The 21,592-nt window shown below is 32.9% G+C and overlaps 1 protein-coding gene across 1 annotated transcript in view; it reads left to right on the top strand.

Annotated features, from left to right (window-relative positions):
- The first annotated feature begins 247 nt into the window (after positions 1–247).
- The window catches only part of LOC139490133 (cell adhesion molecule CEACAM5-like), a 48,411-nt gene continuing 27,066 nt past the window's right edge, over positions 248–21,592 (top strand). Inside the window, exons 1-3 of the mRNA XM_071276983.1 lie at positions 248–539; positions 14,224–14,514; positions 19,662–19,718. Of these exons, the coding sequence (XP_071133084.1) occupies positions 248–539; positions 14,224–14,514; positions 19,662–19,718 (640 nt within the window). The remainder of the gene's footprint in view (positions 540–14,223; positions 14,515–19,661; positions 19,719–21,592) is intronic.

Below are 21,592 nucleotides of genomic sequence, written 5' to 3'. Positions count from 1 at the left end.
TTAATGTGACAAATGATTTAAGGTACTCACAAAAACATGTACTTCGTATAATAAAAATATCCAAAAACAGGCTTGGCAACACTTATAATGAAGTAATTGAATTGAAAACTAACAAGAAACAAACGTTCCAACTATCTGACAGTATTTTGATTTAGCCGTTCTTTTTATGTCTCTTTGTGTTGAATCATTCATCCTGACAGAAACCAAATCGAACACACTGAATTTATTTTTTATTGCAGGGATTAAAATGGCATCTTTTAAGTACAAAGTGGACTATAGCAGAGACATAAAATTAGTGTGTACCCTTATTGGGAGTCCTAAGTCAATCTGTTGGTACAGAAATTCACTGGATAATACTACCGAACGTATTGTCATTGACAGATCAAAATATAAGGGATCGACTCTCGATGATCCATCGCTTGGTCCATCGCTTGAAATAGTAAATGTAAATGAAAATGATACTGGTTCCTATTTTTGTACAGCAACATTCAGCGGAAATGAAGAGCTAAGGGGAGATACTGTATCAGTTATTATACAAGGTATGTAAATCAAATGTTTTCAGTAATACATTTTGTTTTACCTTTCCGCAATAACTTAAGTTATGATTTTATCAGGTATGTGCAAGAACGTTATATGATTCTCATTTGGGATATCCTCCATTTCTGCTAGGTTTAACATAAGGTGTAATACCATCATTGATTTCCCCCTCTTTTAAAAAATGGGCAGAATTTATATTTGTTTCAAATACCTGGCATGTGTACAGTTTTATCCTGTACAGTACCATAGAAAAAAAATCACATAACATTTCATTGCAATTAAGAAAATAACCTTCACTGGAAGTTAACCAATCAAATTTCTCCCCTTATTTAACCTGTGTACAACCATTGAGTAACCATGTTACCTAATGTTTACAAAATATTCTATTGAATCCCAAAATAATGGTGCTTTGAAATACCCAAGACATATGTTTATGAAACAGAAACGTTTTACTGCAATAAAATGTACCTACAACTGTCAAAGTCTAGGGAATATTTTTTTTCGAATTTTTTTTGTATACAACCGGATGAGACGTACCATGATTTGGTGGTTTTACACCAAAAGCGTTTTTTAACCCTCTGTTTTGAGATTTGAAAATATAACTGCTGCGAAATCGATGTAATCAAATATCAATACGTTTTATAAATTATTTCACAATTCTGTAGTAGTTTTCTTTAAAAGTTATATCCATTTCACACATATTTGTAGCTCAACTGTCCCGAAGGCCAACTATAGATTTTCTCAAGGATCAGCGTCGGTCGGTCGTCGACGTTCGTCGTCAGTGTTTGTTTGCGCCGTCTGTCATCACCGTCTATCGTCACCGTCTGTCTTCACCGTCCGTCGTCACCGTCTGTCGTCATCGCCGTCGTCGTTCATACATCTTGATGTACATTGATAGATATTGGAAGATGTGGTGTGAGTGCCAATGAGACTCCATCCAAATAACAATTGATAAAAGCAAACCATTATAGGTCAATTGCATGAATATATGTTACGTTACAAGATGCTGACCATGTGTTCTTACATTGTGGTTGATTCATCATCTACAATGGGCGTCAGCAGGATAATTCGTTAAACAAAGGACCCTATGGATAATGCATACAAATGACTTCTTTAAGAGATCCATTTAATAGATGAAACAAAACATATCCTGAATGTTCCATGTGAATACCGCTAGCATCGTTAATCCCGCCACATTCAGTATGTATATGTCTGTCCCAAATCAAAAGCCAGTAATTCAGTGGTTGTCGTAAGTTAATATGTTACAAATTTGTTTTCCGTTCATTTTTAAATATATAAATTAGGCCATTAGTTTTCTCGTTTGAATTATCTTACATTTGTCCGTTCGTGGCCTCTCAGCAGGAGGGTTGTGCTTAACATTGGACACTATTTGAAAAAATGCAGATGTTTTCTTCTGGTGAACAACTGAAAAGAACCAAACAAATCATGGCATGAAAGTCCTAATGAGGTGCTGACCAAGTGGCATTACTTTTAAGCCAAACCATCATCCAAAATGGACGCCGGCAGGAGACTTACCCTAAGTAAAATATATAAAATTGCTTCTACAGGCGAACTGAATCGATTTAAGCAAAACATGGCATATATGTTATTTATAAAGTGCCGTTTTACTGGTGAAGATGGCCATCAGTAGGACCTTAGTTTACCATAGAACACTATAGGAAATATATTATCTTATATGAAATAAAAAAATTCCATGAACATTCGTAAAGAGACGAGAACTAATATAATATTGTACCGTTAATGATTTTGATATATTTTTACATGATTTTTAAAACCAAAGTAGAATCAGGTGAGTGACCCAGGCTCTTGGGAGCCTTTGGTTATTTTCTGCACTTAATTCATGATCTAGAGTATGTTTTCTGCATCATCCCTATCTTTACCACCGGACGTAAATAATATTTTGTACAATACTTCTTGTTCTTCTATAATAGATTTAATGACATTTGTATGCTTCCCTTCTGAACCTTTTTAATCTAGTCCATAATTTTTGCACTCCCCTCTGTTTAAGTATTTTAATACGCCGAATTCTGGTTGCATAGGGTTTTTAATCGACACAGAGAATGAATCGAATCAATGACAAGATTTCTAATGACAACAGGAAACAATAATATGAGAAAATATGTCATGCACACTCTGATAGAGTTTACAAGGACAAAACTTTAATTGTTATGAGACAGTAACCGTCACTATAATAAATAGAAAATACTAAATTGAAGGGATGGCAAAAGGAACTTAAACGACAAAGCACAGTATGAGTGATTTGTATCAGAAAGAAAAAAGAACCTATATGGGTTCGAAAAGAAAATTCAACCATTAAAGTTAGAGAAAAACAGGAACAAGAAACAAAGAAATAACAAACAGTTTCTAAACTCCTAACGGGAAGGATTGTGCCTGATGTTCATATGATGAAATCATAATCTTTCAGTCAGTTTAGTTGAAGTCTGGAGCTGGCATGTCAGTTAACTGCTAGTAGTCTGTTGTTATTTATGTATTATTGTCATTTTGTTTATTTTCTTTGGTTACATCTTCTGACATCAGACTCGGATTTCTCTTGAACTAAATTTTAATGTGCGTATTGTTATGCGTTTACTTTACTACATTGGTTAGAGGTATAGGGGGAGGGTTGAGATCTCACAAACATGTTTAACCCCGCCGCATTTTTGCGCCTGTCCCAAGTCAGGAGCCTCTGGCCTTTGTTAGTCTTGTATTATTTTAATTTTAGTTTCTTGTGTACAATTTGGAAATTAGTATGGCGTTCATTATCACTGGTCTAGTATATATTTGTTTAGGGGCCAGCTGAAGGACGCCTCCGGGTGCGGGAATTTCTCGCTACATTGAAGACCTGTTGGTGACCCTCTGCTGTTGTTTTTTATTTGGGCGGGTTGTTGTCTCTTTGACACATTCCCCATTTCCATTCTCAATTTTATCTTGGATTAATTTGCACATCGCACATTTTTTAACGGAAATCCTTTGGAATAAAGTTTTACTCCAGTAGCATATTTTTAAAAACCTATAAGAACTTCAAATCCCATGGTATTTAGTTTAGAAGATTAAAACATATCGTAAAATCATATAGTTTTTCCTAAGGACTAACCATATTCCGTAGCATAACTAAAGCATTTCATACACGATATTTGTTTTACCATAAACGAGATCTTTCTAATAAAAATTATATTGTAGGACAAAACACATATGCGATAGGGTTAAGGAATTATAAAAGATACCAGGATTATAATTTAATACGTCAGACGCGCGTTTCGTCTACATAAGACTCATCAGTGACGCTGATATCAAAATATTTATTAAGCCAAACAAATACAAAATTGAAGAGCATTGAGGATCCAAAGTCCCAAAAAGTTGTGCCAAAGACAGCTAAGGTAATCTCTGCCTGGCGTAAAAAAATCCATAGTTTTTTGAAAAAATCATTTTTTTGTAAACAGGATTTTTTTTTTAAATTATCACATTATTGATATTCATGTCTACACCGAAGTGTCGACTACTGAACTGGTGATACCATCGATCAGGGACGAAACTTTCACCAGAATAATCACAACAGAATTCCTTACAGAAAAAAATACATCATGTAGGATTAAACATCCGCCACTTTCTGTCTGGCTGTACCATCTGAGGAGCCTGTATTTCAGTGGTTTTCATTTGTTTCTGTGTATCATATTTTTCTTTGCGTTCCTTATTTTGTGTATATACATCATGTACATTAGGCAATTAGTTTTCTAGTTTGAGTTGTTTTTTATTTGTCATGTTGGTGCTATTTAAAGTCGACTATGCTTTATTTAGTTTTGAAGTCCGTACAATGATTTTTAATTATTCATTTCTGTGTTATTTAGTCTCTTGTCGGGAATAGGATTCATGCCACATCTTTTCATTTTCAAAACAAACAGGGTTTATTTTCTTTATATCTTTCTTATTGATGTTTGTTGCTAAATATTATAGACCACACGTGAAACGTCTGAATAAGATTTGAATGATACACAGCTCATATGTACGTTGTCTTTCACTGACCGGGTTAGGACGTATACAATACTAGGTAACATTTAGAAATCCAGTAACCTCACTAACAACACCGAAAATATACTGTACAATAGATGCGTACTAGCAGTGCTGCTACCTTTGGCGCTTTGCTTGAGAATGCCCGGAAGGAATGTCAGCGGTCTTTATGTTTTTTCAACATTTGTCGCAGAAAGATCGTAAGAATAAACTGGCCATATAAGATCATCAACAATGGCGTCCATGAACAAAATTACGACTTCACGGAAAAAAAAACATTAGAAAAGGGTTGTTTATTTTCGTGCTTTTTACAGGAACATACCCTTTGATTACGTATACGGTCTTTCCGTTTTAAATTTTCATTGGAGTTCGGTATATTTGCTATTGACATGTTTGTACATTTTTCAATGCTATGTCTTAATGTTCACACGTATTTTGGCATTTAGACCCACCAGTAACCCCTGTAATGGACATTGTAGCACTCGTTGAATACACATATTGTGTTCCTCTATTTATTAGCTTTTGAGGTAGAAGGTATTTTTGTAATTAGATGACGGAACGCAGCAGTTCATTCCATTATTCAAATTTGCTATGTATATGCGTATTAGGTATTTAAGTTCTCAGTAATCGTAAAATATGTATTGAAGCACAAATTGATTATTTTCTCTATCGATAAACGTTGGAATTACGTATAAGATATTCACATAAATAGGGGCTGAATGGTCTCAGAATTCCGTTCTATTGTTCAATAAGGCTTTGTTAATATTTTCGCGTATTTAGAATTTTAGGGTCTCGCCTCTGATGATCATTGCGGAGCACATTGACTACATATATTTTGTTCCTCTATTTCGAATAAAGTATCTCCGTAATAACATCAATAATGGGTTGAAGTATCTCAGCAGTCCGTACAATGATTCAATTATTCAAAATACCTGTAAATTTCCGACAAATCTGATAATAAATTTTACATTTGAAACCTATTGAATGTTGTGCTCTGTTTGTATCAGACTTAATTATCTTTTCAATTTGCGTCAAACAGTTTTATTGTTTTTAATAATGTTCTTATATTTCGTGATAAAAACAAGTTGGTACTTTTCCACAAGATGTTTTCAGTGAAAACATAACACTTTTTCATTAATCACAGCGGAGAATAATGTTAACAATTCTTTATCAGCTAGCTATAGGAAATCCTACCGCCACTACACGTGTACTGTTTTGTACGGACATACGAAGTCGGGATTGAGTACCGATGCCTCACTATTGTGACACGTTTTTGTTTTATTGACCGTGACTGATTATACAGTAAAAAAAAATCATACCATTCTGTTATTGGAATCCCCTTGCCCACTATAAATTACTTAATACTGTATAAACTATTTGCCTTGTGCACAAAAATTAAACATGACGCGGACGATAATAAAATAATTCCGACCTGTCAAAATAAGTCTTTTAGCAATGGAGGTAGATTGAATTTCCATAAACGGTTTCTGAAATTGCCCCTTAGAAATTTAAAATTTTAATCCTGGTATCTATGATGAGTTTATTTATACAAAACCCTGGGCCGAAGCCACTGCTGGTGGAGATTTGTTTCCCTGAGGATATCACCAGCCTAGTAGTCAGCACTTCTGTGTTGACTTGAGTTATCATTGATATGTTCATAATACTAAATTAACTGTTAAAAAAACCATTGATTTGTTTAAATACTTATGCTTTTCTACCTCAGGAATAGACTACCTTAGCTGTATTTGGCAAAACTTTTAGGAATTTTTGGTCTCCAATGCTTATCAACTTCGTTTCTTATTTGGCCTTTTAAACATGTTTTGATTCAACCGTCACTGATGAGTCTTTTGTAGACGAAACGCACGTCTGGCGCAAATATAAATTTTTAATCCTGGTATCTATGATGAGTTTATTTAAAACCACCGGGTCGATGCCACAGCTGGTGGAGAATTATTTCCCCGAGGGTATCACCAGTTCAGTAGTCAGCAGTTCTGTGTTGACTTGAGTTATTATTGATAAATTCATAATAATAAATAAACTGTAAACAAAACATTGATTTCTTTAAATACGAAGGCTTGTCTGCCTCAGGAATAGATTACCTTAGCTGTAATTGGCAAAACTTTTCGGAATTTTAAGTCTCCAATGCTCTTCAATTTCGTACTTAATTTGTCTTTTGTAGACGAAACGCGCGTCTAGCGTAAAAATAAAATGTTAATCCTATCTATGATAAGTTTATTTTATAATATACCACCCACGTAAAACCCACATGTATCGTAACTTATTTGCAAACGCTATACCGAAAAAAAATTAAATGTTTAAAATTGCAACTGAAAAAAGTAGTCATTACATTTATACTCATCCTGTTGAACAACTAACAGAAGCAATCCATTACAGCTAAATTATTATTTAGATCTTTCCACTTTTCCGTGGAAAGACCTATTGGTTTTTTCTGATTTTTTTTTTTCTTCACTCTAATTTTTTTCCTTAGCTGTTTTAACGATGTCGCTTAGATATTTGGAATATGATATCATGCAGTTTGTACGCTTTTTTTCACCAATATTATCCGTTATATCCTCAGGATGTTTCGTTTTAAATCAATGTGTAAACACCACATATCGTTAAATTCAACGTACAATAACAATGAATAAGTAATCATTTGACTCTGAAAATAACATTTCTAACAGAGTTTTATAATGTTTACCATCAAAATATATGGTATCGTGTTAAAAGATCTTCAATTGTTCTCTGAACATTTAGTTTTTAAGTATTATTCAATTTTCTTCCGCCTAATTTTTTGCCTTCGTTGTTTTGTTGTTTCGCAAGGTGTCGCTTAGATATTTGGATATATGGGACAGTTTATACGCTTTTGAAACTGACACCGCTTAACTGAATATTATTCCATGGAAGAGTTATCTCCCCGAACACTGTTTTTCTTGTTATTTCTATTACTTTGCAACCGTTTCAGAAACAAACTAATGTATTTTTCCAAATCGCTCGTTATACAATATTTTGTAGTTATTGTATGCCAATATTACTGTTATTTGTATTATATATTTAATCTTGACATAAAAATATGGCTGATTTACTATGCAGCTTCAAAGATTTTCATGATAAAGTGCAAATATAGTAAGTTTAAGTTGATACGGTAAAATAATCTTATTAAAAGAGTCCGTTTTAAGGTATCAAAACTAACGAAAAATTGTTGCGAGACAATGTTTTGAATAAAAAGAGGACACTCTGAATTTATGCGTACACAATTTTGTAGTCAATGTGTTTTAATATTGCTTTCATTTGTTTTTATACAATACATCCTGACATAAATATTACTGAATTATTATGCAGATATATAGACTAACATTATAAAGTTCAATGGTCAGTTTAGGTTAATGCGGTCAAATCATTTTGTTGTTCGAGTCAACCTGAGGTATCAAAACTACAGATTATTTTTACATATCAATATATTGAAAACAAGGAGGACATGCACTCTTAATTTGTGCAGACATGTATTCCAATATTGCTTTCATTTTGTATTGTAAATTCTATCCTGACATTAAAGTATTGCTGATATACAATGGGGCTATATAGATGTACATTGTAAAGATCAAATATGGTTGAATTTGATAGGTATTAGAATATATATGCCCGTTGTCATTGTAACCAAGATAGTTTTTTAATCTAAATATAAAGGCAGATCACGGACAAATTTGTACTGGGACTATTATATCAACGGAACTGGAAACTGTTACATCAATTAGTGTAATAATATCTGCATCACAGTCGTTAGAACGAGAGTTAACCTGCATTATGTATCGATACGCCATTTTGCTTTGACAGTCACAACGTGCCTTGATCTTATAACTTTCTTCTATTTCATAATTATTAGAAATGATACTCCTTATTATATACATGCTTACTATAATGATATAAGTTATCTTGATATTTGACAGTAGTTATTAAATCCCGCCTTTATTGAACATAATAACATATAAAGATTGAAATTTTCAGGTTGAAAATAGCGTGGGAGCGATGTGGAAAAACGTATATTATTCATTAAATTTCTTATAACCTTTGATTGAAAAGAGATACACAAGTTCAGTTTATTGTAAATTTATATTTATAGGTGATAGTTTGGATTTGACTATTTTTATTGTCACATTTTAAAGTAAAAATGGGGAAGAATATCTTTCTCATTACAACTGTAACCCACATGCACGGCTTAAATAAATGTTACTGTTCCTTTAAAATTGCCTACTCCTTTTTATGTATGCACCATTTTATGATAATCAGGGTTAATTTTGCCTAGTAATGGTCTGCAGGTGACATTAGCATATGACTTTGTGAAGATATGTACACTAGGTTCAACATTTACAACTATAAAAGTAGGCCCCGACAATGCACAGCCATATTGAAATTTTGGTGTAAACACGGAAGTTCAAAAAAAGTTCAAAACATTGTGGCTATATTTTCATGAGACCAGGGTAACTTATGTTATATGTATTAATTAGAAATTGAAATTGTCAACCTTGTTTCTATTGCACATCTATTGTTTTGATAAGGATTATTTATGATCTGTAAACCTTTGACACATTGTTTTCATAGCGGTCAAGTAAAGTGCCGGCATTTCGACTATGTCTGGTTTCTTTTCAACACTAATATATTGACTACTTATTAATAAGTTTTCATAAACAATATTTATTTTTTGCATTTAAACTAAATAATTTAATAATTATTCTTTATTTCGAATCCACCAATTTTAAACAGTTTTTCTATATATTCTGACTTGTTTGTCAAAATATATGTACCGAATGCTAATTTACTAAGCGAGATGATCAGCAGTTAATCAAAACCAAAAGTCAATAATCCGCAATCGGGGCATTACAATCTTAACAGATCAATCTTTTCAGTCCCGTTAGTATAATAGGCTCTAATTTGTATAACAAGCAACGTTTTATGCGTTCTTTGTTTACAAATATATGTATTTAATCGTGTGTATATCATGGAAGTATTAATTTGTTTTTTTCAATGTTTATACCAAGAAACAATGATATTAAAACATATTTTCAAAAAAGCGATGTAGAGCCGTCCTGGTTACAAGTTAACTTAGTGTTGAGCAGACCAGTCAAAAGTTAACTAATGAACAAGTTTCGTTTCGATACGAATTGTCAATTCAAAGTCAACTTATGTTAACTTACGGCAGGACTGGTTCGAAGTTAACCTATATATCAATAGCGGACCTGTTTCCAAGTTAACTTTTTCTCAGACATAAAAACAAAATCCTAGGACCAAGTCCGCTTTTCAAGTTAACTAGATTTCAGTCATAGGACTGGTCAGAATATTCATAAAACCTTAACCTAAGGTTAACTTTTACCAGTCCAAATGACTGGTAATCAAGTTATCTGGCTGTACAGGTAAGAACTGCATCCATCTGTATCGACAAACTATTTTTATAGAATTGTTAGTTGCGATATTTTGTAACAGGTAAATTTGCGTTAAAAGGGTACGTTACATTTAATGGGAGTGTTCGCCCCTATTGTATTTTAAATTACACGCATGGTGATATAACTCATTTATCATTTATAATTAAGACCTAGGGTCTTTTCATTTGAGGTCCTTGGTTTATGTCCTTGAAATTAAGCTCAAGGTCATAGTTAAATTTAACATTCTAGATTTTGACCCATTCTTTTACCTTATATGTATACATAATGAAGGCATCGGTCTGTTTGCATAAGGTTGCCAACCATTTGACCTTGAAAAAGCCATCCGAAAGTGACCTTTTGTAAACTGGAAGTAGCTATTTTTCTTCTTAAATAATATAAAAGTATATAGAAGCATGTATTTTTGAAATCCGTGTTACGTAAACTTAAAAACAATACCGGAAGTCACTTTTCGCAAACCAGAAGTAACAAATTATCTCCCTTATTTATATCTCTTTGTATAGAAACATATATATTTTTTTTTTTTTTTATTTAAGCGTACAAAAAGATGTCATTTCACACTTAAATTGTCATTTACAATCAAATATTAAAATTTTCATATCAATATAGCTATCTACTGGTGGCAACACCTTCAATTGTTCCCTGAACAATTGTCCTTAATTATTTTTTTTCTTCGCTGTTTTTTGTTTTTGTTTAAGCTATTTGGAATAAGATATCGAACAGTTTATACTCTCTTTATTAACTTTATTAACTCTCTTTCATCTTGTAACAGTATTAAAACATTTGACTTTTCTACTCTGTACACTAGTATTCCACATTCCAAACTAAAAGACAAATTGAAAGAGTTGGTATTTCTTTGCTTCGTAAAAAAGAATGGCCAACGTAGATACAAGTATCTTGTCTTAGGGAGGGATAAATCCTACTTTGTAAAGGATCACTCTGATTCGAACAAAAAATTCTCTGAAACTGATATTATCAAGATGCTTGATTTCTTGATTGACAACATATTTGTTACGTTCGGAGGACGTGTTTTTCAACAGACTGTCGGCATTCCAATGGGAACAAACTGTGCCCCTCTACTTGTCGACTTGTTTCTTTATTATTATGAGGCTGTCTTCATACAGGAACTTCTTAGGAAGAAAGATAAGAAGTAAGCACTATCCTTTAACTCTACTTTTCGCTATATAGATGATGTTCTTTCACTAAATAATTCATAATTTGGTGACTATGTACATGTGGAACGCATCTATCCAATCGAGCTAGAGAAAAAGGATACTACAGATACAGTTAAGTCGGCCTCATATCTTGACTTACATCTAGAAATTGACAATGAGGGTCGGTTGAAAACAAAACTTTACGACAAAAGAGATGATTTCAGCTTTCCAATTGTTAACTTTCCATTTCTAAGTAGCAACATTCCAGCAGCACCTGCATACGGGGTATATATCTCCCAATTGATACGATATTCCCGTGCTTGCATTTCCTATCATGATTTTCTTGATAGAGGGTTGCTGCTCACAAGGAAGCTATTAAACCAAGAGTTCCAAATGGTGAAGTTGAAATCATCCCTTCGTAAATTTTACGGACGCCATCACGAGTTGGTTGACCGTTATGGAATAACCGTATCACAAATGATATCGGATATGTTCCTTACGTCGTAACTACAATCCCCTTCCCTTTCCTGAATGTGACCTACCGAATAAGACTATTTACCGGATTTTTTTATCACATAAGCAACACGACGGGTGCGGCATGTGGAGCAGGATCTGCTTACCCTTCCGGAGCACCTGAGATCATTCCTAGTTTTTTGGTGGGGTTCGTGTTGTTTATTCTTTAGTTTTCTATGTTGTTTCGTGTGTGCTGTTGTTTGTTTGTCTTTTTCATTTTTAGCCATGGCGTTGTCAGTTTGTTTTAAACTTATGAGTTTGACTGTCCCTTTGGTATCTTTCGTCCCTCTTTTATACGGTTTTGAAATTGACACCGCTTAACTGAATACTTTCCCATATAAGAGTTATCTCCCCGAAACACTGTTTTTCTTGTTATTTATAAGGCTTCGAAACCGTATAAATAACAGGAAAAATTTATTTTTCAAAATTGCTCGTTATATCCTGGGGATGCTCTGATTTATTTGACCTAAGCCGTATAGAGATTCCATATGAGAGTTATTCCCCTCTTGTATTTGATATATTTGAAACGTATGTGTAACTGGAAAACGATGTGATAGAGGCCTATGGTCTTTTAATTTGAGGTCCTTGGTCCATAAAAATGAAAATGAGATCAAGGTCAAATTTCAATTTCATATTCTAAAAATTTTGATTCTAGCCCGTTTTCACTAATTTTCAGCTATCTTATAAGATATCGACAAAATACTTTTACAGAATTATTAGTAGCGATGTGTCGTAACAGGTAAATTTGAGTTAATTTGGTACGGAGAAATTTAATGGAAGTTTTCTCCCTTACTTTATCTTAACTAACACGGATGGTGATATAACTCATTTATCATTTATAATTAAGACATAGGGTCTTCATATTTGAGGTCCTAGGTTTATGACCTTGAAATTTAGCTCAAAGTCATAGGTAAATTTAACGTTCTAGAAGAAACTTTCTGCATTATGTTGCAAGCAATTTGACCGTTTGTAGACCGGAAGTAGCTAAATTATTTTTTTTGTACTAAATTATTGTAAAAGTATAAAGAACCATATATTTTTGGAAACAGTGTCAAGTAAAATAACGAACAATACCGTAAGTGACATTTTTCAAACCGGAAGTAAAAAACTATCTCCCTTATTTATATCTTTTTGTATAGACTTTGTTTAGAATCAGCGTGCCATTTGACGCTGGAATTGACATTCAAAATCAAATATTAATACTTTTTTCACATCATTATAGATCCTAGCTGGTAAAAAGCCCTTCAATTGTTCTCTGAACAATAGGTTTTTAATATTATAACTATTTTCTTCCACCACATTACTTTGTTAGGTGTCATACCACCAATTACTCCCTCAAATTTAGAACGTATGTGAAAGTAGGCCTACTCGGACAAAAAATAGTGCATTTGATGTCATTGTTCACCTAAACTAACAAACAAATTTGCAGAAATGAAACTAGTGATGAAAGAGAAATATATTAAGACCATTTTGAGCCAAATTTTACCTGTCTAGGAGTTTGCATTTAAAATTGAGGATTGATGCGCTCCATGGTATACTAATTTAGGATTTCCAGAAAACCAGGGGTTATTTTTAGTGGTATCTCCTTTCGGGAGCTCTCTTCTTTCTTATATGATTATGAATTTATGTTGAAAATTGGCATGCAGAAAGGTGACACCTGTACAATTCAGGATATACCTATGCGTATAGTTATAAAACTCATTAACCATTTATAATAAAGATTTAGGGTCTTTTGATTTGATGTCCTTGGTCATTAACCTTGAAATGGAGGCCAGGGTCATAGGTTTTTTTGACGTTCTAGAGTTTGACCTTTCTTTTACTTAATATGTGATAAATCTATAGGACTTTGTGCATTAAGTTGCAGACCATATGACCTTAAAAAAGGAACCGGAAGTGACCCTTTAGTAGCTATTTTTTTTGTAATTTTTTTTGGAAAAAATTTATAGAACCATATATTTTTGAAATCAGTGTCAAGTTAAAAAAAAACGCAAGTGATATTTATCAAACCGGAAGTTAAAAATTATATCCCTTAATAATTAAAAAATTTGTCGGGAATTAGGTCACAGTGATCCAACTCTAAAAATGACATTTCAAACCCGATTTTAATATTTTCATATCAAATAACATGGTTTTATGGTGGAAAGACCTTAAACTTTCCTCTGAAAAATTGAATTTTAATTTTCTATTATTTTGCACTATTCGCACATCTACTGATTTCACCAAGTCAACATGGCTGTTCCTTAGTTACAAATTGACAACTGTGGATTTAACAGGGTTAAAAAAACGTTGAGGTTGAAAATTAAAAGACTTAAACACATTTTTTTAGCAGTTAATTCCTGACATAAATCCGGACCCTGCACGCTACAGATTTATTGAAATATTTAGAGCTACAAGCAACTTCACACACGGAATACCCAACCTCGCTTTAGATTTTAAATTTCGTATTTGTCCACTTAGATTCGAAGTTATTCATAGAAGCCATACATTTGTTGGAGATTGACATATGTCTTGGGCCATGAATGATAATATTGTGTTTAATTCCTTTGTGTACATTACAGGAATTAAAATAGAAAAACAAAATTATGAAGTGGATTGTGGAAAAACAGTAATACTAGAGTGTGTTCTAATTGGAATTTCAAATTCAAAGGCAGTTTGTTGGCATAAAATCAAAGATATCACCAAAACGGATGATATTATTATTGACGGCTCAAAGTATATGGGATCGAATGTCACTAACCCATCACTTGTTATAGTTAATGTAAATGAAAATGATACCGGGTTTTATTTCTGCACTGCTAAAGTGGAAGACAGAGAGCTAACAGGAGAGATGGTATATGTCTCTGTACAAGGTATGTTAATACTCTTTGGATAATTATTCATCATTTTGACATTTGTCAGGTATAAGATATCATATAGTGTAATCCCTGTACCGCCAATAAAAGAAATGCCTGTTAACCCCTATTTTTTTTTAATTTTCATTATATTAGTAAATATAGTTCAAGAAGCATTGTTTGTTGAAAATCTAATAAATCCTGATGAATTTTGTTTTGGAAAAAAAGTGCCAACGATAAACATGATCAATGAGAGTTAAATCTATAGAAAAAGACAAATACAACATAGAATCTTAAGATGATATATGAAAAGATAGCTCCGATAATGTACTTTCATATAAAAACAAGAATAAATGGGGTCACCAGACTTGTTTTTTTGGTACAAAATAAGTAAGGTTAATTCACAAGACATGCTATGAAAAACGTAGCTTTATCTGTGGTATCAACCGTTGCATCTGTGTTATGTACCCCTATTTTGAAAAGTATTTTTTGCTTCGTGGTTGCATATTTTTTGTGTTGTTTTAAGTGAGTAAGGGGGGTGGGGTGGGTACACAACACAATACAATACCCCCAAATAAGAAAATAGAATAAGATAAAACACAAAAAAACTATCGTTTAATTTTCCTGTATTTCTCTAATTAATAAACTAGACCTAGCTAAACATCTAATAAAGATTTTAAATGATTCGAACCATATGTTTAAAAGATCTGGCAACTCGTATATGGCATATTGTACATGCTAATAACGGCAACATTTGTGAGTTTCAGAAATATGAGCATAGGGATAAACATGTTAAAAATATATCTTTATTAAATCTTCAATAGAAAGGTTTATATTGATAACTGAACCAAACTTAATTCAAAAGATTTTTAATCTGGTTTAAATTGTTGTCCGCAATTAAAAGTGGTCAACCCCAAAGTTGACCGTGATGGGTCTCGTATTTGAAGACCAATTTCAATTATTGTTTATGGTATTTACATTAGTCAGGCCGTTAATTTATTATTTTACAATTTTCATTTCGGGGCTTTTAATAGCATTCTTTGTGGTATGAATCTTGTTGAAGGTCTTATGATGGGCTATATAGGTGTCAACGTTTAGGTAATTTTGTCTCTGGCAAAAGTATTACGAGATATTTTAATTATTTTTAAATGGTTTTCCACAGATTTTGATTAATACTGATTTAACCGAAATAGAAATGTTTGCAGAAAAAGAACCCGGTATGAAGCAACACGCTGTTTTTGTTTAAGTGTTTGAAGATATGTTTATAGAACATTGAATGTCATAATTCTAAACTGATTATTAGTGTACACGTCTTCAATATTAATAGCCAAGCATCTCCATAATATATACGTGGCTTATCTGAATATGTTTGAACAAGCATTTATCCGAATGGAAGTATTGTCTATGTTGTACAGTTCCGACAATTGGTATTGCGCCTTGTTTCACAATAAAATTGTAAAGCACCTTTCATATTCAATTGTTATTCTTATGCATGCTATATTGTCATAATTTGATTACCAAAAGTATTTAAGTTAGATGCTGCTTTGTCGTTTGATCTTGATTTATGTAGATATTCGATGAATCAAGTAGTTCACCTCAGAGTGACACCCATTTTACATTATCACGGAAAGTTTCAGCTGTTTTTTTTATGATGTTTGAGAGTTGGTGAACGTAGGCGGTGGTAATAGGTTGTAATATATAATTGTAGTTGGTATGAAGCAGAATTTTAATGTGTCTGGATTTCAATGCAGTCTCGGGAAATGTTGGATATATAATGTATGTTTTGTTTGTCCTAGATGGGGTTATTCAGTTGATCAGATTGTAATTTTGCTTGATAGTGTCTGTCTTTGCAGAAGTGGATAATTCTGTTTTGAAATCGACGATCTTTCGAAAATGGTAGTTGTAACTGGTCTACAAATAGCTTTCACCGAAAAACAAGCTATAAAGGGCCCTAAAAATTACTGGTGTAAAACCATTCAAACGGGAAAACCAACGGTCTAATATATATAAGAAAAACGAGGAAAGAAAAACACGTACAAATTACATCAACAAACGACAACTGCGGTACCATGTGTACATCATATTCCTGACTAAGTACAGGTGCAAACATTTGCAGCGGGATTTAACTTTCTAATGGTACCAAACTTTCTATCTTTATGACCAAGATGGCCGTCATGGCTAAAAGTAGAACATATGGATAAAATTTAGATTTTGGCTTATATTTCTGAAATCATAGCATTTAGAGCAAATCTGACTGAGTTAAATTGTTTATCAGGATAATTTATATCTGCTCTTAAATTTTAAGACAAATTGGACAATCTGTTGTTGGGTTGCTGACCCTGAATTGTATTTTAAGGAAACTTGGCAGTTTTAGTTATTATTTTAAATACTATTATAGCTAGAAATAAACTGTAAACATCAATATAATGTTCAGCTAAGTTAGATTTACAAATAAGTCAACATGACCAAAATTGCCAGTTGACCCCCCCCCCACGTAGTTATTGTCCTTTATAGAAAATTTTTAACCATTTTTAGTTATCTTTTAAAATATTTTCTCAGTGGGTGTCGTTTGTTTATGTGTTACATATTTGTGTTTCGTTTAGTTTTTATATAAATAAGGCCGTCAGTTTTTTACATTGTTTTTATCGGGGCCTTTTATAGCTGACTATGCGGTATGGGCTTTGCTAATTGTTAAAGGCCATATGGTGACCTATAGTTGTTAAATTTTGTATCATTCTGGTCTCTTGTGAAAAGTTGTCTCATTGGCAATCATACCACATCTTCTTTTATATATTCTCCTCTGAAACTACTTAGAGAAATTTAACCAAACTTGGCCACAATCATTATTTGGTATCTTGTTTAAAAATGTGTCCGATTACCCTGCCCACCAACCAAGATGGCCAACATGGCTAAAAATAAAACATAGGGGTAACAAGCAGATTTTGGCTAATATTTCTGAAACAAAAGTATTTAGAGCAAATCTGACAGCAGTAAAATTGTTCATTAAGTGAACATCTTACTACCTTGAAATTTTTAGACAAATCAGGCAATCCGTTGTTGGGTTGCTGTCCCTGAATTGGTATTTTAAATAAATTTTTGCATTTTTTGGTTATTATCTGCAATATTATCTTAGATTAAGATAAACTGTAAAAGGCAATTATGTATAGCAAAGAAGATCTACAAATAAGTCAACTTTACCAAAACAGACAATTGAACCCTTAACATGCTTAAGGAGCTTAAAATAGTAAATTTTAAACAAATTTCGTAAAAAATGTTTTCCTTTGAAACTTCTGAGCCAAGTTCATTATAGATAGAGAAAATTGTAAACAGCAAGAATGTTCAGTAAAGTAAGATTGAAAAACACATCATCATCAACAATGATCAACACAATTTTATAATGAATTCTATTCTCGTCTATAATGTGTGTAATTTGTTTAATATGCTGCTTGCACATAAACCAATGTGAGCGACACAGGCTCTTTAGAGCCTCTAGTTTTTTAGCTTAGTGTTCAGAGGGAAAATAAAATAAGCGAATATATGCAAGTCTTATCTAATAATCCTTGTTTTGGTATTCCACAATGTTCAAAGTGATTGTTTTATTCCAATTCAAACAATATTCAATTTTCATCTATTGATAAAAGGACGGAAGATGTGTTTCTTAACATATCTTCAAGCTGAAGAATGTGACATATTCCAGCGGCATATCAAATCACCTTGTACACAGGAAGTGAACCCTCTGAACAGATAAAAAATCTACTTAACATGTTTTTAAAGTCAGGAATATGACAGTTGTTTTATATTCGTTTGGTGTGCTTTGAGCCATTGGTGTTGCAATTCAATAATGGACGTACCGTTTTGAATAAATCTCGGAGTTCGGTATTTCAGTTTTTTTTACTTTAAATTTGTTTATATCTGTCTTTGTAAGAAAGCGAATTGATAAAAATGTTTCTTATCTGAAATAGTTATATTGGCAAATATGTTATCGTTAATATGCTAACACTCAATGTAGAAACGGTAACTTACCGTAATGAACTACATGTATGGTTTGTGAAGAAAATTTCAACTTTAAAACATATTGTTCATAAACAGTCAATAGTTAAGTATGCATATATTCAATATTTGATTAAAAGCAAAAGTTATGACGGTTTCAAATTTGAAGTGCTGTTTTTTTCTTATGCACATTTTATAACAATTTTTGGATATTTTGGATCCTCAATGCTCTTCAACTTAGTACTTGTTTGGCTTTTTAAATATTTTGATATGAGCGTCACTGATGAGTCTTACGTAGACGAAACGCGCGTATGGCGTACTAAATTACAATCCTGGTACCTTTGATAACTACATGTATACTATACTATCAATTCAAGTAGGAAGCAATACTTTTAAGATATGATAGCAGTCTTCCTAACGACAAACAAAAACCGCCTTTAATATTCAATAAGAACAGTTTTTTTCTTTTGAACAAATTTCCCATTGATAATAATAAATAATAAATCTTCTGTTAAAAAATATATCGGCATTCACCTTAAAAGCTTTTAAACCTATAAACAGGCGTATTCAGAAGAGATATAGTAACAATACTGTGGTCATGTACTGAAAGAAAGCTTAGTTATTAATCTTCTTTTTTTTTATGAAATATCATGTTTTATTAAGTTCCGTAAGTGAAATCCCTCTTTCACTAAACGCTATATTAAGGTGTTGTGTCGTTTAATGTACCACTTTTATATAATAAAAATATCCAGAGACAGACTGGGCACCACTTTCAAATGAGTAATCCCCATCAATTGAAAGCTATCAAGAAACAATAGATGCTGACTATTTGACAGTATATTGATTTAGCAGTTCATTTTATGTCGGATGAGAGCATTCGCCCTGACTGAAGCCAATTCGGACGCACTGAATTTATAAAAAATCATTTTATTTTGCAGGGATTAAAATGGCATCTTTGAAGTACAAAGTGGACTATAGCAGAGCAACAAAGTTAGTGTGCACCTTTTTTAGGAGTACTAGGTCAATGTCCGTTTTTTGGTACAGATATTCACTGGATAGTACTACGCAACGTATTGTCATTGACAGCTCAAAATATAAGGGATCGACTCTCGATGATCCATCGCTTGAAATAGTAAATGTAAATGAAAATGATACTGGTTCTTATTTTTGTACAGCAACATTCAGCGGAAATGAAGAGCTAAGGGGAGATACTGTATCAGTTCTTGTACAAGGTATGTAAAAACAATAAAAACAGCCGTTCATAATAATATTGACAGGGGATACTACACGTTATCAAATACAAGCGAACAAAGTCAAGCTTTACTAATGTCAAATGACACAAGATGTGTTTGAATTGTCTTCTTTGTTTTCGTTAACGATCTTACTTCGTGACCTGACCTCGACCACACATTTTGATTGACTTAATAACCATAAGGAACACAAAAGATTTCTTTGAATATCGTCTCCGGTTCTATTTGGAAGTTGTATTCCTTCTACAAATTAAGGTTGTTTCTGCTTAATGCTGATAGTAGTTCTTCTTGCAAGATATATAAATAATTATGGTCGATGTTGCATCCTTGACGAACTGAACACGTTATGCTTACAAACCTGCAAGTAACCCCATTCGATTCAATTCACGTCTTAGCGGTAATGATAAGCAATTTTACTCAACTTCTGAAATTTCACCAAAGGCAAATTCTCATGAAAAAAGGTCCACCCCACTTTACCCTAACAAATGAGTTTTATTGGTCAAAGATTTATATCGGATTCATTTTCCTGTTCGTAAAATCTAGCATATATTGCAGTAGTCTACTGCCATGAAAGATGCACTCTTGGACAGAATATTAAAACCTAAATCAATTATTGTTGGTAATATTTTTTTCCCCTTTCTGTGAGAAATTTAGATATGATTCGATGGTTTGTCTGCAATAAACGTAACATAAAACTAATTTGTGATGTCCTCCATGTCGGCAGAGTTTAGCATAAGCGTTATTCGATCTAAGTATTGAGACAACAAATACCCAAGTAACTGCCTCGAAATCGACGCTTATCAAATAACTAAACGTTTTTAAATTCTTTCACAATTCTGTCTTCCTAGGGTATTTATCATTTTTTTTCAAGGGCTTAAGTAGTTTCATCTTAAGCTATTTCAATTTCACACCCATTTGTAACTCAACTTGCTCTAATTCTCACCCATTGACATTCGTTGTTCTTTGACGATCTTCCTAACCATCCGTCGTCGCCGTCCTTCGTCACCACTGGTCATCGTTATCATCGTCGTCGTTTTTTTTATATTTTAAATTTCTTCTAGAGAACCACTGAATGGAATAACACCACACATTGCATACATATACTTCATGCGGTGCTGACAAAGCGTTCATACATTGTAGCTGATCTATCATTCAAAGTTAGCGTCAGCAGGGGGCTTCGTTAAACAAAGGACCCTATAAAAAATACTTATAAAAGACATTTGTATGTATTGTCCATAGGTTCTTTTGTTTAACTCAGTATGTCCCTGCTGAGAACCATTGAATGGAATGAAACAAAACAAAACATATTCATAATGTTCCTTATGAGGTGATGACCCAATCCATCATCCAAGATGTCCACCAGATAGGGATTTAGTTTAACATAGAACCCTATAGGAAATATACATATTGGCAATCGCCAATGGCAGTCAGCAGGCTTTAAGAACATCAGTTGTTCGACCTGTTAGTCAAATGCGTTTTGTTTAAATATACTTTTCCTTTTTTGGTCTTTTGGAAAATGTTGTTTGTGCTGTTTTTAGACCCTTCTACAACGAAATTTGTTTTACATGCACACGTATAAAAATTGCGGTTTTTATCCAACACAATCATAGGTTTGAACATAGTTTCCAATTTCGACTTGTTTATATTTTTTCGTTTTGGCTTGTATCATATTTACCCTCCGGTTTATATGATCCGTTCATCCTATATTGACTCTTAAAATTTAAGAGTTTATCTGAAATTGAGGGTAAATTATATGGACTTCCAATTACCGTTTCGGTCCCAAACATCACTTAAGAGACATGTATTGTCGAAATTTAGATCTGGTGTACAAAAAAAATATTGACACCTTGTGTTTG

Source organism: Mytilus edulis, chromosome 9 (assembly GCF_963676685.1).
Source record: "Mytilus edulis chromosome 9, xbMytEdul2.2, whole genome shotgun sequence".
NCBI lineage: Eukaryota > Metazoa > Mollusca > Bivalvia > Mytilida > Mytilidae > Mytilus > Mytilus edulis.
The sequence above is the reverse complement of the archived record's forward strand: the minus strand, read 5'-3'. Positions and strand labels throughout refer to the sequence as shown.